The sequence below is a fragment of the Gracilinanus agilis genome, chromosome X (assembly GCF_016433145.1).
Source record: "Gracilinanus agilis isolate LMUSP501 chromosome X, AgileGrace, whole genome shotgun sequence".
NCBI lineage: Eukaryota > Metazoa > Chordata > Mammalia > Didelphimorphia > Didelphidae > Gracilinanus > Gracilinanus agilis.
The window spans coordinates 54,641,454-54,662,921 of NC_058136.1; the positions used below are offsets into that span (position 1 = coordinate 54,641,454).

Consider the following 21,468-nt stretch of genomic DNA (forward strand, 5'->3'; position numbering starts at 1 on the left):
TCTGTCCAGGAGATGAGCAAGGAAAGGACCAAGTGTCCCTCCACAGCCTTTCTTTTGCTCCCATCAAGGCAGAAGTTACCGTCTCCCTTGGAGATGCCATGGATATCTATCCATGCCACCCATAAGTGACATCCATATAAATTAGACAACTCCTGGGCATACAGATTTCACATAAGCACACACCTATTACTGGTGATCTTGCCTTCACTATTTTCTCTGCTCTGGATTAATCATCCCCAACTCCTTATTGTGTTCCTCATGTCATGGTTTAAGACCCCTTACCATCCTTCTCATTTCAGCTTGACAACATTCCTTTTAAAATGTAGCACTTGGAATTAAACAAAGTACTTCCAATGGTGTCTGACCAGGGCAGCATCTCCTTCCTTCTTTTCTTAATGCAGCTCACAGTACCTTCAGGGGGAGCCTCCTCATACTGCTGGCCCACATTGATGTTTGAACCAAACTTGTCTGTTTCCCTCCTCCACCACTCTGTTTCTCAGCCAGTACTGGATTGATGAAATCTGGTACCGCTAGGCCACTGTTCATTACTTTTCCATTAGTTCCCTTGATAGTCTTGACCTTTTGTTCTTCCAGATGAATTTTGTTATTATCTTTTCTAGTTCTACAAAATAATTTTTGGTAGTTTGGTTGATCTGGCACTGAATAAGTGCTTTCCCCTTCCCCAGATGGGTAATCACAGCCCATCTTAGGTTCTGCAGCAGCCTATCATGCTGAGAAATGGTTGGGGCCTTCTCTGTTGAATCCCTAGCCCAGGAAGTTGGGGGCAACTGCTTTGTGCTCTGGATTTTACTTACACAGAGACTGCACATCTGGAACTCCCTCCCGAGGTATGGAAGGGGGGCCCTGCCCCTTCATTTGTGCTCAGAGCAACTTCAGGTTATGAAGGTCTGTTATTTTCTCCCCACATCCCTTAGCTGGGGAGTTGTCATTCTGTAGGTTCCTGGTTACCACTGGAAGACACCAGCCTCTTGGTTCAGCTAATCAAAGTGCCCTTGAAGACGAGAGTACAAATAGTTAGCCCAATTGAAGTGTTTTCTTTCTTCCATTTGTTTTAAGAAAATCATAGGATCTCTTTCCCCAAGGACTACTGTGACAATAGAAGACACAGTAATATTTTTTGACTTCAAATTACAAATGTTTCACCTTTTATTATATCCCATTGTACAACTTTACATAGTACCGTTACAATTTGGAGCTGTAATTAAGCAAGCTGAATTCATTTGCCCAAGCTCTGCTCTCTGATATACAGGTTTAACAAAAAAAAAATAGAAAACAAGCGCAGTGGTGCATTTTGCAGGCACTTCCACATTTCTTAAGTATTGCCAGTAAGTGAGCGCCCTGTCTGAGAGCCTGACAGTGTGGGCTGTTGGTAGTCAGAAGAAATACTCCATGGATATCAAACCTTCCCTCTAACATCTGCACTGTTCCAGAAATACCCACGAAAGGGCAGTCTAGGTTAATGTTATGTCCATCGTTCCTCATACTTCTGCCATGTATCTTGGGGAGCCATAGCCTCCATCACCTGATGTTCCACTGATAGCACAGAATACGTGTAATGTGTTGTTCATCCAGGGAGAGTGCATTGTGTCTTCTTCAAACATCTAAAACACAAGAAATCCACACATATTAGGTGTTATGCAAAGTAGCCATTGTTGAAAAAGAATGTGAACATGAAATCATTTGAACTCATCACTGACAGCAGGCAGATGACAAAGTGTAACATTACCCACTTGAGTCCTCAGAGCTGAGTTGCAAAGGCAGCATAGTAAAAAAGCAAAAAAAAATTGGTTATTCATTAAGAAAAGTGTGACTTGGTTTTCTTAGGTTCAACTCAATGGAAATTTGCTGGAATAAGGTAGGAAAATAGCAGTTTCTCACTGTTTCCAACAAATGCTTTAAGCAAGAATGGTGGTCTCCAATTAGAGTGTAAACTTAACTTGTGAATACAACAAACAAACTTTAGGCAACAGATGTAGTATTATTCTACTGAAAGGAATTCTGGGCGTGCTGGATAATGTACGGTCCTGTCCTTCCTTATAAAGGTAGGGTTGAAGATTCATAGAATATGAATTGAAAATACTTTTGAGTTTTCCAAGAAAATAGCCAATGAAGACGGAGTCCTAAGTGCATTTTTTTTTACAATTCATCATGCTTTGTAAGCTATTATCAAATGATGCAGAAAATTATTATTAGTAACAAAAACCTCTTTTAGCAATACGGGGAAAGAGAAATGATAGATAGGTGTAGACACCTAGAGAGACAGCCAGACACAGAGATAGATGGACACCTAGAGATGAGATACAGACAGACAGCTAAAGAGAAAGACACCGAGAGTGAGACAGAAACATCAAGAGATAGGTAGACACCTATAGAGAAAGAGAGATAGATGGATGGATATAGATAGGCATCTAAAGATGGACAGACACCTAGAAAAGCAGATAGAGACACACCCCGAAAGAGACTGACACTCAGACAGAGGGTAGACTGGCTGGCTGCCCCTCTGTCCTCCCATCTGTAATTCTCTCTCTAGTTGTCTATGTAGGAATTGTTTTGTCTATGCCTTTCTCTCAGGGTCTCTGTGTCTTTCTAGGTATCCATCTGGCTCTAGGTGTCTGGTACAGGTTTACTGTCTTATTTCCTCCTAACTTTTCCTGTCAGATTTTGTTTTGATGATGTATACCATTTGGTGCATATGTGGGTAGTATTGATATTACTTCATTGTCTTTGGTACCCCTTAGTCATTTCCCTGCTCTGTTTACTTCTGCTGAAATAAAATAGATTCTGCTCAAGCCCCTTCCCTTTACTTTGTGTGTGTCTCTGCTTCAAATGTGCTTCTTGTAAACAGCATATTTGTAGGATTACGGTTTTTAATCCATTCCCCTATCCCCTTCCATTTTATGAGCAAGTTCACCCCATTCACATTAAAATTTAGGATAATTACTTGCATATTTTCCTCCATCCTGCTTTCCCCCTGTTTATCTTGCTATCTCTTTGAAGCTTATTCCTCCTCTCAGGTGTTTTACTTTCGACCACTGCCTCCCCCAGTCCACCTTCCCTCCAGTCAGGCCTTCTTTGTGTGTGTTGGTCCCTCTTGAAGCCAATTCTGATGAGACTAAGGTCCTAGTGTTGCTTGCGCCACATGGCCTTCCCTGCCATCTTTCCCTCCTTTGTAATAAGAAATAGTACTATTAAATATGGGTTATTGGGATTCTTTTCCTCCAAACGTACAACTTAATGTTTTTCTTCGAAGTGGAGCCACTTGTAAATCCTGCAGGCTTAAAAAGTCAACAGTAATTGTTTTCCCTAAGTAACTTTAGCAAGAACTCTGCCTGGGTTTGCTGTTCTAGTCTTTTCCCATGTTTAGGTATTGACTAGCTCCTTCTGGGGTTGGGAAGCTCCTGTGGCCATATCAGTGTTCCCCTAAAGTTACCGATTGTGGATCATCCTTAGGCTCAGTATGAGAGACTAGCCCCAATTACCCTCCCTCTACCTACCACAGCTGAGGTCACTGAATATGTTCCAAGGCCTGAGGGGCCCGATAGAGAAATCTATCATCTGCCAATCAGTAAGCACTTATTAAGATACAAAACACATAATCCTTACTCTGAAGGAGCTAAATAACATTCAAGGGGGAGGGACAGAAATTTCATGCACAAATATATTACAGAATATATATAATAAATACAAAAGTTAAATAGAAAGTATAATTTAGGAACTGTCTGCAATCTTAATCCCGTGTTCCCTTGACCAGTCAGTGTTCTTGTATCTTCTGAGTTAGCTAATGAAGTGAGGCTTGGCTAAGTGAAACTCTCTCCTTTTCTTTCTTAGGTTCCAAACAGCACTCTTCTGAGGATTCACCTTTCACAGACAAGATGGGACAACCATAAGAAACCATCCATGGCCTACGAGGTACTCACATCCTGGGTCCTTGGCTAGCTAAGCTATCATCCTCCAACAAATCCTGCTTGGACGGGTAAGTTATGCACTGGCCCCCTCTTCTTTGAAGGAGCTCAAATCCACCCCACAAAGATCGGAGAGAGATTTAAAAAGTAATAATAAAGATCTAAGTGATTAATCAGATAAGAAAGGAAAGGACAAAGAATAGTTAAAAGAACAAAGCAAAGCTTTCTGGAAAGAGACCCAGCTTTAAAGAACAACTAAGAAATACAAAACAGAAGTTGGGAGAAAAGAATGAAGGAGGTGGATTTCAAACTGCTTAATTGATAGGAAAAATACATAAGGGATACAGAAAAGTGAATAAATTAAAGAACAACCAATAATCGAAGTAAAACTCCCCAAATAAGGGCAGGATAGGCAAATAAGATAGGGGGGGGAATTTTGGGGAAGATTTTAAAATCAAAGGAATTAAAGAGGAACTAAGAATTTTGGAAAGGGAATATAAATTTTAAAGTAGTAACACTGAAGCAGAACAAAACAAAAGACTAATAATTATAACCAGTGAGCGAACTAAATAACCTAATCAAATGAAAGAATAGACAAATGGTTTTGTATATAAATAACTGGTGAAAATGAGAAACATTTAAAAAGCAAAATTGAAATTCAAAATATCAAGAGATAAGGAAATTATTATGAATAGACACTGAACTATTATCAATAATAAGATATATATGAATCAAATGTCATACCACCTCAAGTCATAATGGAAAAGTTTATCAAATTGCAAAATTATGTTGATAGTAGGACAATATTCATAAAAGACTTTAATGTTCAATTTTCAGAGCCAGAGAAATCTAACTGAAAGAAAAGCAAAAGAGTAGGGGGAAGAGATGAAGAAACTATTGGGGAAAGTTAGGGTGAAAAGACACAGTATCTATAAACTGGAACATGCAAAGATAATATACCTATTTCTAAATGTACTTTCCAAAGAGAACTTGTACCAGGTTACAGAACAATTAAAAATGTGAAAAAGCAGAAACACTAAATATATCTTTTATAGACCACAAATAGAAAGACAGAGACATAATGACATCTTCAACAATGTGTATATACGGAGACAATAATTAGACATAAGACGATGAGAAAGGATGTCAAGAATTCTGAGCTGTAGCTAATTCTATCCTTAGAGAACTGTTATATCCATGAAAATATACATTAAAAGAATAGGAAGAGGGGCAAATGAACTAAATATACAATTTTAGAAACAGAACACCAACAAATAAGCAAAAAATAGGAAATCTTAAAAATTAAAGGTAAAGGAAGCCAAAAGACGAAGTGATCCCTAAAACTTGATTCTTTGAAAAAACAAAATTGATAAACCTTTGGTCAACCTGATTAAAAAGAAGAAAAAATAAAAACATTAAATCACAAAACAGAAAAAACTTTAAAAATTATCAGAACCTATTCTGCAGAATTCTATAATGCACAAAAATAAATGATTAGCTACAAAAGCAAAAAAAATGTTTAAATTAACAGAATACCAAATAGGTATATTAAATAATCCAATTTCAGGAAATAAAATTGAACTATTTATAAAAGTTTTCTCAAAGATAAACAAAAAGGCCAATCCAGGTAGATTTACACCAAATTTCTATCAAACTCTTACTGAAAAATTAAAGCCTGTAATAGCACATAATTATTCTCAAAAAATGAAAAAGTAAACACTGCCCAATACCTTTTGTGAAACAAATATAGTTCTAGTGCCTAAAGCGGGGAAGGCTAAAGCAAAGAAAGTGAATTATAAACAAATATCAGTAACGTATCAGTTCAAATATTTTAAATAATATCCTAGCTAAAATATTATGGCAATTTATTTTTTAAAATGACACTACATTTAATTTGGATTTATACCAGAGATGCAAGGATATATGAACATTAAAAAAACAATAAACACATTATATTAAGAACAAAAAACCCCCATCTTATATCACAGGATTACATGAATTCTTTTGTTCAGTTGTTTTCACTCATATCTGATTCTTTGTGAGTCCATTTGAGGTTTTCTTGACAGAGATACTGGAGTGGTTTGCCATTTCCTTCTCCAGCTCAATTTACAGATGAGGAAACTGAGGCAAAAGGTCAAGTGACTTGCCCAGGGGTCACAAAGCTGGTGTCTGATTTGAACTCTGTCTTCCTGACTTCTGGCCTGGTGCTCAATGAATTTTGTCACTTAACTGCCCCCAATTATACCAATAGATGTTTTTGAAAAGCTTTTAACAAAGTATAGGCTAATTTATGCAAATAAAATTATAAACTACAGTTATAAAAATAATTTCAAATATGATCTTAAAAGGTTTTTGTATGAAGGGGAAACACTAGAAGTTTTCTCCAAAATCACAGCAATAAAAAAGAATACTCCCTTTATTGTTATTTGTTAGAGTTCCAGAAATGTTAGCTCACACCCAGAAAATTCATAATGACAAAATATGGGAACAGGCCCTGTTGGAATGGCTATGGAACTGCTGGTTGAACTATGAAATGATGCAGCCATTCTGAAGAAACATTTTACTAAGAAATGAACAACTCTGTCCATCATACCATTTGTTGGAGATTCCTCAGTTAGGTAGTATGTAAACCCAAGAGGGTTAATGACAAATAGAAAATCATTCCATATGCCCGTTTATTCAGAATAGCACTTTTTGTAAATAGCAGAGCTTTGAAAACTATGGAGAAGCCCATACCGAGGAATAGCTAAACAAGCTCTAGTACATAAACTGTCATGGAATATTACTGTACTGTAAGAACAGCTGAAATAAAGATTAACACAGAGATGCATTGGAAGACTTCAATAAATTGGTGGAAAATAAAATCCACAGCCTCAGGGAAACGACATGCATGAGCACAATAACACAAATGGAAGGAACAAGCAAACTAGTGAAAATGAATTCTGGGTCATGATGACCCAGTATTCCCCAAAGAAGAAATATGAAAAAAGAACCTCTTCTCCTTTCTTTACAGAAGTAGGAGCCAATGGAGGTAGAACAATGGAGTTCTTTGCTTGGGACATTTTTAAAGCTAAATTTTAAAACATTTTTATTTTCAGTTCTGAATTCTCTTCCTCCCTCCTACCCATCACCCCATTTCCCTCACTCAGTGAGACGGCAAGAAATACAATATCCATTTTACAGAGGCGATCATGCAAAACATATCTCCATGTTTTGGCTAGTTTTACTAAAGTCTTTTTTGTGCTTTGTTATAAAGGGAGGGCTATCTGCAAGGGTAGGGGGCAAGACATATTGGGAATTGTAGGTGAAGAAAATTAAATTTAATATTGTATCATTAAACTATTAATATCAATTTGTAATATTGCCTTCTCTGACACAAGGCCATCCCTCACACTTAAAAAAATGCCCTTCTTTCCAGTTAGATGACTCAATGGATAGAGAGCCAAGATGGTAGGTCCAAGGCTCAAATCTGGCCTCAGACACTTCCTACCTGTGTGGTCCTGGGTAAGCTAAATATCCCATCCCCATTGGCTTAGCCCTTAACCGCTCCTTTGCCTTGGAACTAATACTTAGTTTCAATTCTGTGACATAAGGTAAGGCTTTAAAAAAGATGCCCTTCCCTGTACAGTCCTAAGAATATCATTGTATTCGTACTCTAAAGTATTTGCCTCACCCAACGGGGACTCCAAGTCTTTTCACTTTGTAAAGGAGACCTAACTTTAATCAGATCCTCCCCAAAGTGATGAGCTTCTGCCCTTGGTCCCTCTTATTGAGGTCTGGGGCAACTTGGGCTCATCAAAGTGAAACCCCACCAGAGCAGAATTAGCTCCACCCCCAGATTCATGGGGGCTGCTGAAATTTTATAACCAGGCTATTTTTTTCAGCTGACTTCACTCCTTCAAAAAGACATGAGGACTGGGGAGAGGCTGAAAGCTTTTAGGCCCCCTCCTCATGAAGTACCTGTCAAGTACAGCTGACTTTTTCTTCCTAGGGGAGAGCCCAATAATGAGCTGTCAGGAAGGCAGCAGGTGTGTTTAAGATGAACCAAGGCCAGGCAGCTAGGTGGCACAATGAATAGAGAGCCAGGAATGGAGGTCCTAGGTTCAAATCTGGCATCAGATACTTCCTATGTGATCCTGGGCAAGTCACTTAGCCCCTATTGCTAAGCCCTTATCTGTTATTCTGCCTTGGAACCAATACTTAGCAATGATTCTAAGACAGAAGGTAAACACTTTTTAAAAAATGACGAACCAAGACCCTGCATCATGGTCTTTGGTTACTGAGAGAGATCACTGACCATTACTTTTTTTCATTATTGATAGCCTAGTCAATAAACTGATTTTTCATACCTACAATCCTGTCTCTTGGGGTTTTATTCAAAACAACTGAGATAAAAACAAGGTACTACTAAAATATGTCAAACATATTTTTAAAAAGCAAACTACTCTGTATGTTTAAAAGATCAAGGTAAATGTGAGCTATGGAGAAATGCAAACCACTCTAGTATCTTTGCCACAAAGACCCCAAATGGAGTAACAAAGAGATTCAGCTGAAACCACTGACCAACAAAAGTGAGCTAGTAACTTGTCTAAATCACATAGTACACTAGAGGTCCTGTGACAAAGTTAGTAAAATGTGGGTTCTTATTTCTGAAATAAATCATTGTAAAGTAGAAAACATCAAAGAAAGAAGGAATCTTGATGTAAAGAAAGTTGTTTCTAGTAGGTCTTGTGGTAGCCAAAGCTGAAAAAAGTAAAGAAGTTTCTTATTAGGAATACTTAAAATGTGGTATATGAATTTAAGGAATGTCATTATGATGATAAAAAGAACCATTCCACAGGAAACTGGGAAGACCTCTGTAAATGGATTCAGAGCCAATGAACAAAACTACAACGATCCATATAATGATAATAACACTATAGAGAAAACAACTTTGTAAGATTCTAGAACTCTAATCAATGAGTAAGTTTGAAAGAATAAAGATAAAGCATACTGCTCACCTTCCAACATAGTGGAAATGACGTAATATTGCAGAAACACATATTCAACCTCGGCCAATGTGGGGATCTTTTTCTAGGCTATGTACACATATATTTAAGTTTTTACTTTTGTTTTTCAATTTACTTGCTCAGTGGGGGAGGGAGAGAGAAAATAGTAGTAGGGACAGCTATGGGGAACAAAATAGGAGAGGGAAGGTTATCAGCAACACTTGAGAAGCCAACTAGAAACTGTTATGGTAATAAAGTAAGGAGTGGTTTTTTAAAAAAAACCTCACTCCATCCCCATCCTCTCCCCTCATACACATCATTATTTGCTTCTAAATAAATAGTGCAAGGGAGGCAGGTTTTTCCACACATAAACGCAAATGACTACTTGTTTTTCCAGTTGATACTGCTATGACTAAAACTTTGAGATTGCTTTTAAAACAAATACATAGTGGATCCAAGATGGCTGAGTACCAGCACAGAAAACTAGAATCAATCAGAGAATCCTCTCAAATCAACCTTAAAATAGCACCTCAAAACATACTAGAGTGGTCACAGAACCAACAAGGGGACAGAATGAAGTTACTCTCTTGCAGAAAAAAACTCGAAAGATAGGGAGAGAGGGTCTATTTCATTGGGGTGGAGGAACAGAGTGAAAGGAAAAAGTGCAGGATTAAAAGGGGAAAATAGGTCAGAGGGGAATACAAAGATGGTAATCATAACTATGAATGTAAATGGGCTGAACTCACACATAAAAAAGAAACGAATAGCAGAGTAGATTGAAAACCAGAATCCTACCATATGCTGTTTATAAGAAACACATTCAAGGCAGGTAGACACAGAGTAAAAGTAAGGGGATTGGAGCACAATCAGTTGGGCTTCAACTGAAATTAAAAAAAAAAAGCAGGAATAGCAATAATGATTTTCAGACAAACCTGAAGCAAATATTGATTTGATTAAAAAGGATAAGGAAAATAACTTTATCTTGATAAAAGGAGTATAGACAATGAAATAACATCAGTACCAAATAGTATAATGTCAAAATTTTTAAAAGAGAAACTAAAGGAGCTTAAGGAGGAAATAGACAGTAAAACTATAATACTGGGGAACTCACCCTTCCCCTATTGGAACTAGATAAATCTAACCAAAAAATAAACAAGAAAGAAGTCAAGGAAGTGAATGAAATTTTAGAAAAGTTAGATTTAATAGATATCAGGAGTAAAGTGAATAGGAATAAAAAGGAATATTCTTTCTTTTTAGCAGCACATGGCACATATACAAAAATTGACCAAGTACTAAGGACATAAAAATTTCACAACCAAATGCAGAAAAGCAGAAATAATAAATACAACTTTTCTAGGTCATAATGCAATAAAAATTATAATAAATAAGGGTTCATGAAAAAGCAAATTATAAATTAAATGGAAACTAAGTTATTTAATTCTTCAAAACAAATCATACAATCACTGATTTTCATTAAAGAGAATGATAATGAGGAGACAACATATCAAAATGTATGGCATACAGCTAAAGCAGTACTCATGGGGAAATTTATGTCCCTGAATATTTATATCAATAAACCAGAGAAAAAGCAGATCAATGAATTGGGTATACAACTAAAAAAACTAGAAAAAGAACAAATTAAAAATCCCAACTAAAGACTAAATTGGAAATCCTAAAAATCAAAGGAGAAATTAATAAAACTGAAAGTAAAAGAACTATTGAACTAATAAATAAGACTAGGAGTTGGTTCTAGAAAAATAAAATAAAACATTGGTTACTTTGATTAAAAAAAGGAAATTAGAGAATCAAATTACCAGTATCAAAACTGAAAAGGGTGAAGTCACCTTCCATGAGGAGGAAATTAAAACAATAATAAGGAGCTATTTTGCCCAATTATATGATAGTAAATCTGACAATCTACGTGAAATAGATGGCTATTTACAAAAATATAAATTGCCCTGATTAACAAAAAAAAGGAAATAGAATACTTAAATAATCCCATCTCAGAAAAAAAGAAATTGAACGAGCTATCAATGAACTTCCTAAGAGTCCCAGGGCCAGATAGATTTACAAGTGAATTCTATCAAACATTTAAAGAACAATTAATCCCAATACTATAGAAACTATTTGGCAAAATAAGCAAAGGAGTCCTACCAGACTCTTTTTGTGACACATATATGGTGCTGATACCCAAGTCAAGAAGACCAAAAGCAGAGAAAGAAAATTGCAGACCAATTTTCTTAATGAGTATTGATGCAAAAATCTTAAATAAAATTCTAGCAAAAAGACTAAAGCAATATATCACAAGGATTATTCACTATTTCCAGGTGGCATTTATACCACTGTATACCAATGTAAAGATGGTTTAATATTAGGAAAGCTATCAGCATAACTGACCACATCAATAACCAAACTAACAGAAATCACATGATTATCTCAATAGATGCAGAAAAGGCCTTTGACAAAACACAACATCCATTCCTATTAAAAATACTAGAAAGGCATAGGAATAAATGAGCCTTTCCTCAAAATAATAAGTAGTATTTATTTAAAACCATCAGCAAGTATCATCTGCAATGGGGATAAGTTAGAAGCCTTCCCAAAAAGATCAGGAGTGAAACAAGGATGCCCATTATCACCTCTATTATTTAGTATTGTACTAGAAACACTAGCAGTAGCAATTATAGAAGAAAAAGAAATTGAAGGGATCAAAGTAGGCAATGAGGAAACTAAACCATCACTCTTTGTAGATGATATAATGGTATATTTAGAGAATCCTAGAAAATCAACTAAAAAGCTAATGGAAATAATAACTTTAGCAAAGTTGTGGGATACAAAATAAACCCACATAAATCATCAGCATTTCTATATATTACCAACAAAGTCCAGCAGCAAGAGTTAGAAAGAGAAATACCATTTAAAATCACTCAAGACCAGTGATGAGCAAACTTTTTAAAGAAGGGGTCGAAGGAAGGAAATGCTCATCTGTCAGTCTGTTTCTAAGGCAACTCTTTCCAATTGTACTATAAAAGCAGTAATCATCAAAATAGTCTAGTACTGGCTAAGAAATAGAATGCTGCATCAATGGAATAGATTAGGAGTAAATGACCTCAGCAATCTAGTGTCTGACAAACCCAAAGACCCCAGCTTTGGGGATAAGAATTCATTATTTAACAAAAATTGTTGGGAAAACTGGAAAATGGCATGGTGAAAATTAGGTATAGGTCAATATCTCACACCCTATTTAAGATAAGGTCAAAATAGGTATATGACTTAGATATAAAGGATGATACTGTAAGTAAATTAAGGGAACATAAAATAGTTTACCTGTCAAGTCTATGGAGAAGAACTTATGACCAAACAAGAGATAGAGAACATTACAAGATGTAAAATGAATAATTTTGACTATATTAAATTTCAAACCAATGTAACCAAGGTTAGAAGAGAAACAGCAAACTGGGAAAAAATTTTTATAACAAATTTCTCTCTGATAAAGGTCTTATTTCTCAAATATATAGAGAACTAAGACAAATTTGTAAGAATATAATCTATTCCCCAAGTGACAAATGGTCAAAGGATATGGATAAGTAATTTTCAGGAGAAGAAATCAAAGTTATGAATAATCATATGGAAAATGTTCTAAACCCCTCTTGATTACAGAAATGCAAATTTAAACGACTCTGAGGTAGCACCTCATACCTATCAGATTGGCCAATACAACAGTAAAGTGATAAATGTTGGGAGGAGATGTGGCAAAATTGGGACACTAATGCATTGCTGGTGGAGTTGTGAATTGATTCGACCATTCTGGAGGGCAATTTGGAATTATGCTCAATGGGCTACAAAACAATGCATACTCTGATCCAGTGATACCACTACTGGGTCTATATCCCAAAGAAATTTTTAAAAAGGGGAAAGGATGTATTTGTACAAAAATATATAGCTACTCTTTTTGTGGTGGCAAAGAGTTGGAAAATGAGGGGACGTCCACCAATTGGGGAATGGATGAACAAATAGTGGTATATAATGGTGATGGAATACTTTTATGCTGTAAGAAAAGATGAACAGGATGATTTCAGAAGAGATGGAAAGATTATAATGAACTGATGCAGAGCAAAATAAACAGAACCAGAAGAACATTGTACACAGTAACAGCAGTGTAGTAGAATGATCAACTGTGATAGATTTAGCTCCTCTCAGCAATACAATGATCCATGACAATCTTAGGACAAAGAATGCTATCCACCTCCAGAGAAAGAACTGTTGGAGTCGGAATTCAGATCAAAGGATATGATTTTTCATTTTAGTTTATTTGGGGTTTTGGTTTTATATGATCATTCTCTTACTAAAGCAAACAATATGGAAATATGCTTTGCCTGATAATACATGTACAACCTAGATCAAATTGCTTGCCATCTCTGGGAGGGAGGAGGGATGTGATGGAGGGAGAAACAGATCATATAACTTCAGAAAACTTATATAGACATTTGTTATTACCTATGATTGATAAAATATAATGTCTTTATAGCAAAACCCCTCCCCCATCTCCCAAATACATAATAAAAGAACTGGTCAAATTCCTTTTCTGCAGAGGTGGGGGACTATGGGTGTGAAATGTTATATGTCAGACATCTGTATTGGTTTTTCTGAAATTTATTTATTTGGTTTTAAAGGATGGTCCTTTAGGAAGGGAGGGGAAGCAGTTACATAGGAAACAGATAATAAAATTTATATATATAAAAGAAAGCCAATTGCTTTGATAACTGGAAAACTGTGTAAATGTGAGTCAGCACTTGGCCTGAACCATATAATACACCAGGTTTTCCAACAAATTGGATAAAATTGGGGCTTGTTTCTGAAATAAAGTATTTTGAAGTTTGCTGCAATCTACTGAATATTTAGACTTCCAATTCTGAATTCTACCAATTTTTTTTGAGGAAAGGAAACATTTCAATAGGCTGATATCAAGAATTTTCAGACCCTGATATGGTAGTTGTAAAAGGAATACAACTTATTTCAACCTTTTACATACCAAAATCTTCCTGATAGTAAATCACAAGATGGACCAAACTGGCACACTCCTAATATGATCCTTTTAATAAAAATTTCTAATTTCCAATGCCCTGCTCTCTTAACACAGAGTACTATCTTCTAAATCCATAGTTCTCACAACCTGTTATTTATTGATTTGCCTTTCTGGTTGGGTGCCAAGAACATGTGTCTCAGGTGGAAATGAGAAACAAAGGGATACTGCCTGCACTAGTAAATTACTCTTCCTAGCTGGGCTGAGCATACTTTCTACACAAAGTAAAAAGAACCAGATGACTGGATTCTCTTCTGGGCAATACAAATGGGGAAACAAATTCTGATGGAATTCTAGAAGGCAATCAGGTAGTGATAGTCCTGCTTGGGAGCACAGTTACAGATTTGTCGTTGACCCTTTTGAGAAACTAGGGCTAGGCATGGGCAATCAATTCAACCTTATCAATGACCAAAAGCCACCTATTAATATGCCCTCCATCTTGGTAAAAGTAAAAGCTTTCATCTATTTTGGATTTTTGTAGTTTACAAAATGCTTCACAAACACCTCATTTTGTCCTCGCAACAACTTTGGAAGGTAAGTGCTATTATCCCTGTTTTATAGAGAAGATACTTAAGGAAGAGATTAAAAGTCTTTCTTGATCAAAATCCCAAAGCTAATCAGTGTCTTAGGACAAATTTGAACTTGGGTCTTTCTGATGTTAGGTTCTGCTTTCTATCCAATGAAACTGGCTACTTGGATTGATTTTCTGCATTTTTCTTATTAACACTGCAGAGTGTGGCATATAGTGAGATGGTCTGAAAGCCTTGAAGTCCAGAGTTCAAGTACCACCTTTTGACACATCTTAGCTATGAGATCCTTGGCAAATCACTTATCCTCTCTCAGTATTCTAAGGCAACTCTCTAACACTATCAATTGCATACAAGGTGCCTTCCTGAATTGGCAGTTTCTCCACCCATGAGTTCTTTATTCCAATGAAAAAATAACAGGTCTAGTCCCTATTCCATTAAATATGAGCTTGTTTTCCACCTTCTGTTTTATTTCCTTCTATTAAATCTTAGGACCCATACTGAAAAAATACGTGCATTATTGAGGGACTTCTTTCGCTAAAAGATTCTTCAACTGCAGCAATCTGAGCTTGCCATCAACTTTTATTTTTAATGAATGCAGATATCTCTCTGGGAATGGCTGACAGGGATACCAAGGATCATTGGAACCCTCCGATAATCCCCAAACCTCATTTTAGTTCATTGCAGTCTCTTCCTGCAGTACAGAGAATAACAAGCATTAATACTGATGACTTTGCATTTTGGTTTCTTTTACTAGAGAAGTTCTGGGTGGGTGTTGGGGGGAGGAGAAAGAAAGGGAGGGAAAGACTTGGAGAGTCACAGCTTTAGAGCTTTGGGTTTTGCACAGGTGAGGTAAATGGGGGCCAGCGAGGGCACTGACTCAGTCCCACAGGTAATAAGGGGCAGAACTACTCGGAGGCCACCTCTAGAATGAATGGTGCCATAGGGCCAATTCTCAATCTTACAGGAAGTACAATGCCCCCAGTACCAGAGAGATCTCCAAACACTAGATGGTCATCTTCAGGGCCATCAACATCTCACTGAGCTGCAGAGCTGGTGCTTGACTAACACTGACCTCCCCCTAAGAGGAGCACGGATTATTCACTGACAGAATCCTATAGTGCTGGCTGCTTGATGCACAGATCTCGGAAGCATTCTGAGAAGGCACTGTCGTCCCCTGCTTCTTTATTGCAAGTTTCCCCGAATCCAGGCAAGAAGGATTTCACATCTCAACAAAAAAGAATGGCTTGTCTCTGAAAAAATATTTTCTTACATTTTCAGATTGGAGATCCTTTCTACTTTAGATCCTCTGAAAATATATAAAGAGCAGAAGATGCTTTCTTTTGACAGCTCTTTTATGACTGAATTCTGCTTGTTGCTCAGCTACTTTTAAAAATCTAGTCCTGTCTCCTTATCCTCCCAGTGACTGTAATGCTCCTTGTTTGAGAGTAAACAGATGACTCTCAGGGGTGCTAACTTTCTTTGGATTTGTTCTTAACTGAGTTCCTGCACAAGTCACTTCTTATTTATAATGATGGCTGACCTGCAGGGAATATCACTGTCAAGACACAAAGACAGCTTTCCAGGACCTGAGCTAGAAGACCAGCCTGAATTATGCAAATATCATGTTTTGGGGACTTGTGTGGTCACTTACTCTTTGATTGATTTTAATAAATAAGAGTTCTAATACTAAGGAGCAGATGAGCTTGCTATCAAAGTTGGGGAAATTTTGCTAAATAACTACAGGGAGAAAATACACAGGTGAAGAACAACCTAGGAGTTAGGAACTAGCTTCCTCGCCCTCCCTTCTATGTAACAGTAGAAAAAGTAAATCAATGTACTGGGCACCCAGGCCAGGGTGGGGTGAGGGGCGGTTGGGTAAAACTCTGGGGCCTGGCTATAGCTCTTTATTCTGCAATCATAACTGGATCCGGGAATCATAGCTAAGTTCACCCATATCCTTGGGGCAAGTTGGGACCTGAACTATTCAGAGCTAGTGATGATGAAGGGCACAGGACCACAAGAAGAAGGTTGAATAGAGCTAGGAAGATGGCCATGGGAGCCTCACTTATTCTCTACCCGATTTCTGCATTTTCTTCCCCAAAGCCATCCCAGGGTGGCTGTCCCATTCTTGCCTCACCTACCTTTTCTCTTCCTCCTTAGTGACGCTCATCTGTGTAACCTGGAAGAACCAAGCTCAGAAAAGTCAAAGGAAATCAGCTGCCATTTCTCTAATCACAGAAGCCATATGTGTAGGAGAGTGAAATGCTGTGATTATTCCCTTTTGTTTCAAAGAGAAAACAATATATTGAAATAAATTTTGGTCATTCTCTGGTAGCTCTCAAGCTTAGCACAGGGACTGACTGACTGAACAAGGAAGTGGAGGCATGGATGCCCTGTGGTCATATGGATGCTGGGACATTAAACCACATAAACACCTCGATGTGGGCAAGTAGTTCAGTGGATAATCAAGTACTGGGCCTGTAATCAGGAAGACCCAAGATTAGATCCTGCCTCAGAGACTTACTGGATGTATGACCTTGGGCAAATCACAACCTCTGTGTCAGTTTCCTCAACTGTAAAATAATAATAATAAAAATCATCATCATAGCCATCTCCAAAAGTTATTTTGAGGTTCAGATGAGAATAGGCATTTAATAAAAAATGCTTATTTTTTCCCTTTCTTCTGCCTAAACCAGCAGGCAACTGGGAAGCAAAGGCAACACAGGTTTTTCTACTTTGAGGAAATGAGGTCCACAGACCACACTCCCTTACTGATTCTATTTTTTGGTCACCAGCTTGTGTCTCGGATCCACCTTCTGGTTCTCAGTATGGCCTAAACATCTGGTTCTTATTTAGTTTTGGAATTTCAATATGATGTTGGGGCTGCTGGCTAAACTGGGGGTCAAGCAAGGCCCTTCTCCTATCATGCCTTTCCAGTCTTCTCCATGACGTCCTGCTGACTCATGTAATTTGGGCTTCCTTTAAAAGGAGAACATGAAATGGTTTGTTACATTCCCAAAGATAATTTTTCTTACATCTTAGCAGGGGTGTTCTGAGGTAATGGGATATGCAACACTTTGCAAACCTTAAAGTGCCATCCAGAATAATGCCAGTTATTATTGTTATCAGCCTACAGTCATCAGGCCTCCAATCTGGTGATGATCTCATTCCCAAGCTGCCTCAAGGCCAAGTGGTATTTACAGAGCAATTCAGGGTATGCTGGGGGAGTAGGCAGCTGGGCTTTTAAGTCCAGAATAATGAATGCACAGTAAATCAAGCTGAGGTTTGTAGCTGAAAAGTTGACTCAAGGAAGCCAGTTCGAGCTGGCTCCAGCACAGCCCTGAATATGTGGATACCCAAGGTTTTCCCTTAGGCAGGCATTTTCAACTTTATAATGGGGCCATGAGCAATAATAGGAATGACACAAGACTGGAAGCTAGGAGCCCTATGTGGCAGGACCTTCAAGTCATTTCACCTTCAAGGGCTTCATTTTTCCCCCATGTGTGTTATATTCATAACCTGAGAAATGATGGATGCCACCTTGAATGACAGGGAAGGCAGTTGGAAGACACGGAATGTTCCCAGGTGCTGTGAGCCAGGGGCAAACATTGGTTGGCCTGACAGTATAAATACCCCTGACAGCCACTTGGAGGGGGTCTTTCTAGGTCTTTCTAGGTCTCTAGGTCTCTCTAGGTCTCTGGACTGGGAAATCTCTGAGTGGGTGATGAGGCTGGGAGGTCTATGAGGAAGAGGGTAGGAAAAATCTGAATATTTCCTGAAGACTGTGAGAGCTAGTGCATCACCAAACACTGGCAGTGAGAAAGCTGAGAGAATAAGATCACCAACACAACTGCATCAATAGCAGTCCCTATTCTCTGGCTTGGCTGTGGCCAGGCTGGGCCAGAAGTGTAGTGGAGAATAAAGCTGCAGCTTCTACTAGATCAATAGCCTCCAGTTCTGATTGTCAACTAGTTATAGATATTAGGTTGATAGGGTCTCCAATCCCCAATCCTTGTCCTGTTTATCCTTTCCCTGATTTAGATAAAGAGAGTTTAACAAGTACCTTTCTGAGTGGTCTTTATATCATGACCATTGGGGAGGGAGTCAACACAGTCAGATATCAAATGTGATCCAAGGCAAATCAAAGCCCTATATTAATCTATCCAACCCCAGGTTGGACTTGGAAAGGTTATCCATCCATCTAACCTTTCGGGGTCCTCCCTGGACAACTGTTAAAGGAAAGGAGAAATTATAACAACTATCAAGGGTGATCAGGGTTGGTGTTCCTCCATCATCTGCAGCTAGGGAGAATACAGATAGATACATTCACATCACTGTATCCATATCTCCTTAGGCCCCTTTCTCTTTTTTGTCAAAATCTTTATAAAATAGTCTGAGATAACTTGAAACCATAGCCTTATCACACTTTGGGCAAAGGAATAGATGAACAGTGAGATGGTGGTAAAGATGAAAGTTGCCCTTGCCAAGCCCATCTTATTTCCTTTCCCTTTAGTTAACCTAGGTTCTTTTGCCCTCTGGCTTTGCCAAAATCTGTTATAAACAAAAAGGGGCCGTTGAGAATCCAATAAGAATGGATAGAGTACTGAATTAGGAGGCAGAAGGACAGACACTTAGTAGCTGTGCAACCTTAGGCAAGTCATTTAACCTCCCTGAGCCTCAAGGATTCAGTTCCCTCAGAGTTGTGAGGACAAATGAGATAAGAAATGTTCCAGTGGCTTGCAAACCATAACGCATTACATAAATGTTCATTATTACATTTATATACATATACACCAATAGATATGATATAAAATATATGCTATTTTATCTCAAAGCAACACAATATCTGTAATACTACATAATCTATTGACTATCACATATTCTCTATCTACTACATACACACACACACGTGTGTGTGTGTGTGTGTGTGTGTGTGTGTGTGTGTGTGTGTATAACATAAAAGTTCAGATAAACTTTTATATCTACACAGTAACAAGAGCATCCAGGAGTAGAAAACATCTCATGCTTTGATATCCTGAAGTATTCAGTGGCCAAAACATTTGTCCCATGTCTTATGTGAAAGAGTTGACAATGGCAGTTAGAGGGAAAGGACTGAGAGAATTGTAAAGAAAATCAATGTTTAGGGGGGAAAACCCTTCACAAAACTGTTTGTTTTAAATACTATTTTTTCTTGTCTCCAGTCAGAATTCAGCACATGGAATCATTTGCTTTCATTTTGAATAATTATGGGTTCAAGAACAGGTCAGCAGCTGAATGCAAATTACTATCCGTACTCTGTCAAGCCTTACGACAATACTCTACGTGTATGCAATCATTTCTATTTTTGCTCTTCAGTCTGGACACCTCCGATCTGCTTCTCTATTACAGTGGCTCATTTACTGAAAGGATTTTGCCTTAGAGTAGCGATTCCACAGAAACCTCTCCACATAACTGTTCTGATGGGAGATTTGGAAAATGAAGGGACTTGACTGGTTTATCCCCTTCCCTCCTTTCCAGCCCTTCTACTCACCAGGCCCACCTGATGCTAGACAGAATAACTAACCCATCTTCTACATGACAGATGTGGCCATTTGGGGTTGGACTTAACATAGCCCCATCTAAGTCCTTTTTTCTTCAGGCTAAAGATCCTCTGTTCCTTCACAGTTCCTTCCAAGACAGTTTTTAATCACCTCATCCTAGATCAGTGATGGGCAACCTTTTGAGCTTGGTGTGACATAATTCACCAAAAAACCTAGCATAACTTGGGTGGTATGTCACTTTGACAAAAAACAAACATAATTTTGTGATATTTATAGTTTAAATAACAAAAACTGTATAATTGTAATATATAACTGTATTTAATAAACCAAAATAGATAAATTAATATAGGTAGAATTGTCACCTATAGTGCGCAGAGTGTCTACACTACACTACAGCAATTGTTTCATCCTTGGCATGCGACCCCATATTTCTCTGTATGCAGCCACGTGCCATCAAAAATGGCTACGCATATCAGAGCTGACATGTGTGTCAAAGGTTTACCATCACTGTCCTAGATTAATGTCATCACACTGTTAATTCATACCTTTTGCAAGCAACTAAAAATCTTGAAATCTACTTGAAAACTGCCCTAAAGCTACAACTCATTCATCTTTTACATTTGACTTTTTGAAACTTCACCCCATATTTACATTGTATTACTATTAAATGTCATCATGGTATATTTATAGATCATTAGCATTAATTACCATTACCCTAAATGATCATCTCTCTCTGGGGCATCCCCAGTGAGGAACTTCTTTCCCAATGTGGATCCTCAACCATTCAACAGCTTCAAGTCAACTAATCAAATAAGACCAATTAATTAAAAGGAAACAATACAACCTTGGGTAACCTGATTTCTAATAGAGGAAAGGTTAAGGACTTTCCAGGTTGGGAGGTGCAATTCCCTAAATTTAGAAAAAGAAATGCACTGTATATATTTTTATAAAATCCATGATTTAAAATTTTGAGAAAAATTTTAAGGAAAGAAGCTTTCTAACTCCTTGAATCCAGAAAATGAACTGTTTGGAGAAAGATATCTGCAAAAACCTACACTGCATTTGAAGATCCAGAATGAACTTTGGGGTACAATTGATTGAACTGAAGGGGGTTGAACACATTTATTTTGAATATAAACTCTTATGCCAAAGGGGACTGCCCCCCTAATTGGCTTTTTTTCAATGCACCTAGCAATCATTGGTTTTGTTTTCTCTCTCTTCTATTTCCCTTTTATCTCTATTATAATTTCCTCTTAGAAAGTGCAATATTGTATGCACCTGTAGTTAGAAGATTTTTAGGGGTACAAAATGATTATGTCAAATGATCCATTGGGGAGACTATTCCCAAAGATCACGGGGGGGGGGGGGGGGAGGGGATTGTGAAGATGGGATTAATTCTCCCCT

General features: G+C 37.7%; 1 protein-coding gene across 1 annotated transcript in view; it reads right to left on the reverse strand.

Moving 5' to 3' along the window:
* Positions 1–1,134: 1,134 nt before the first annotated feature.
* Positions 1,135–21,468, reverse strand: part of DOCK11 (dedicator of cytokinesis 11) — a 180,273-nt gene continuing 159,939 nt past the window's right edge. The window contains exon 54 of the mRNA XM_044682838.1: positions 1,135–1,622. Within this exon, the coding sequence (XP_044538773.1) occupies positions 1,500–1,622 (123 nt within the window). The 3' untranslated portion in view covers positions 1,135–1,499. The remainder of the gene's footprint in view (positions 1,623–21,468) is intronic.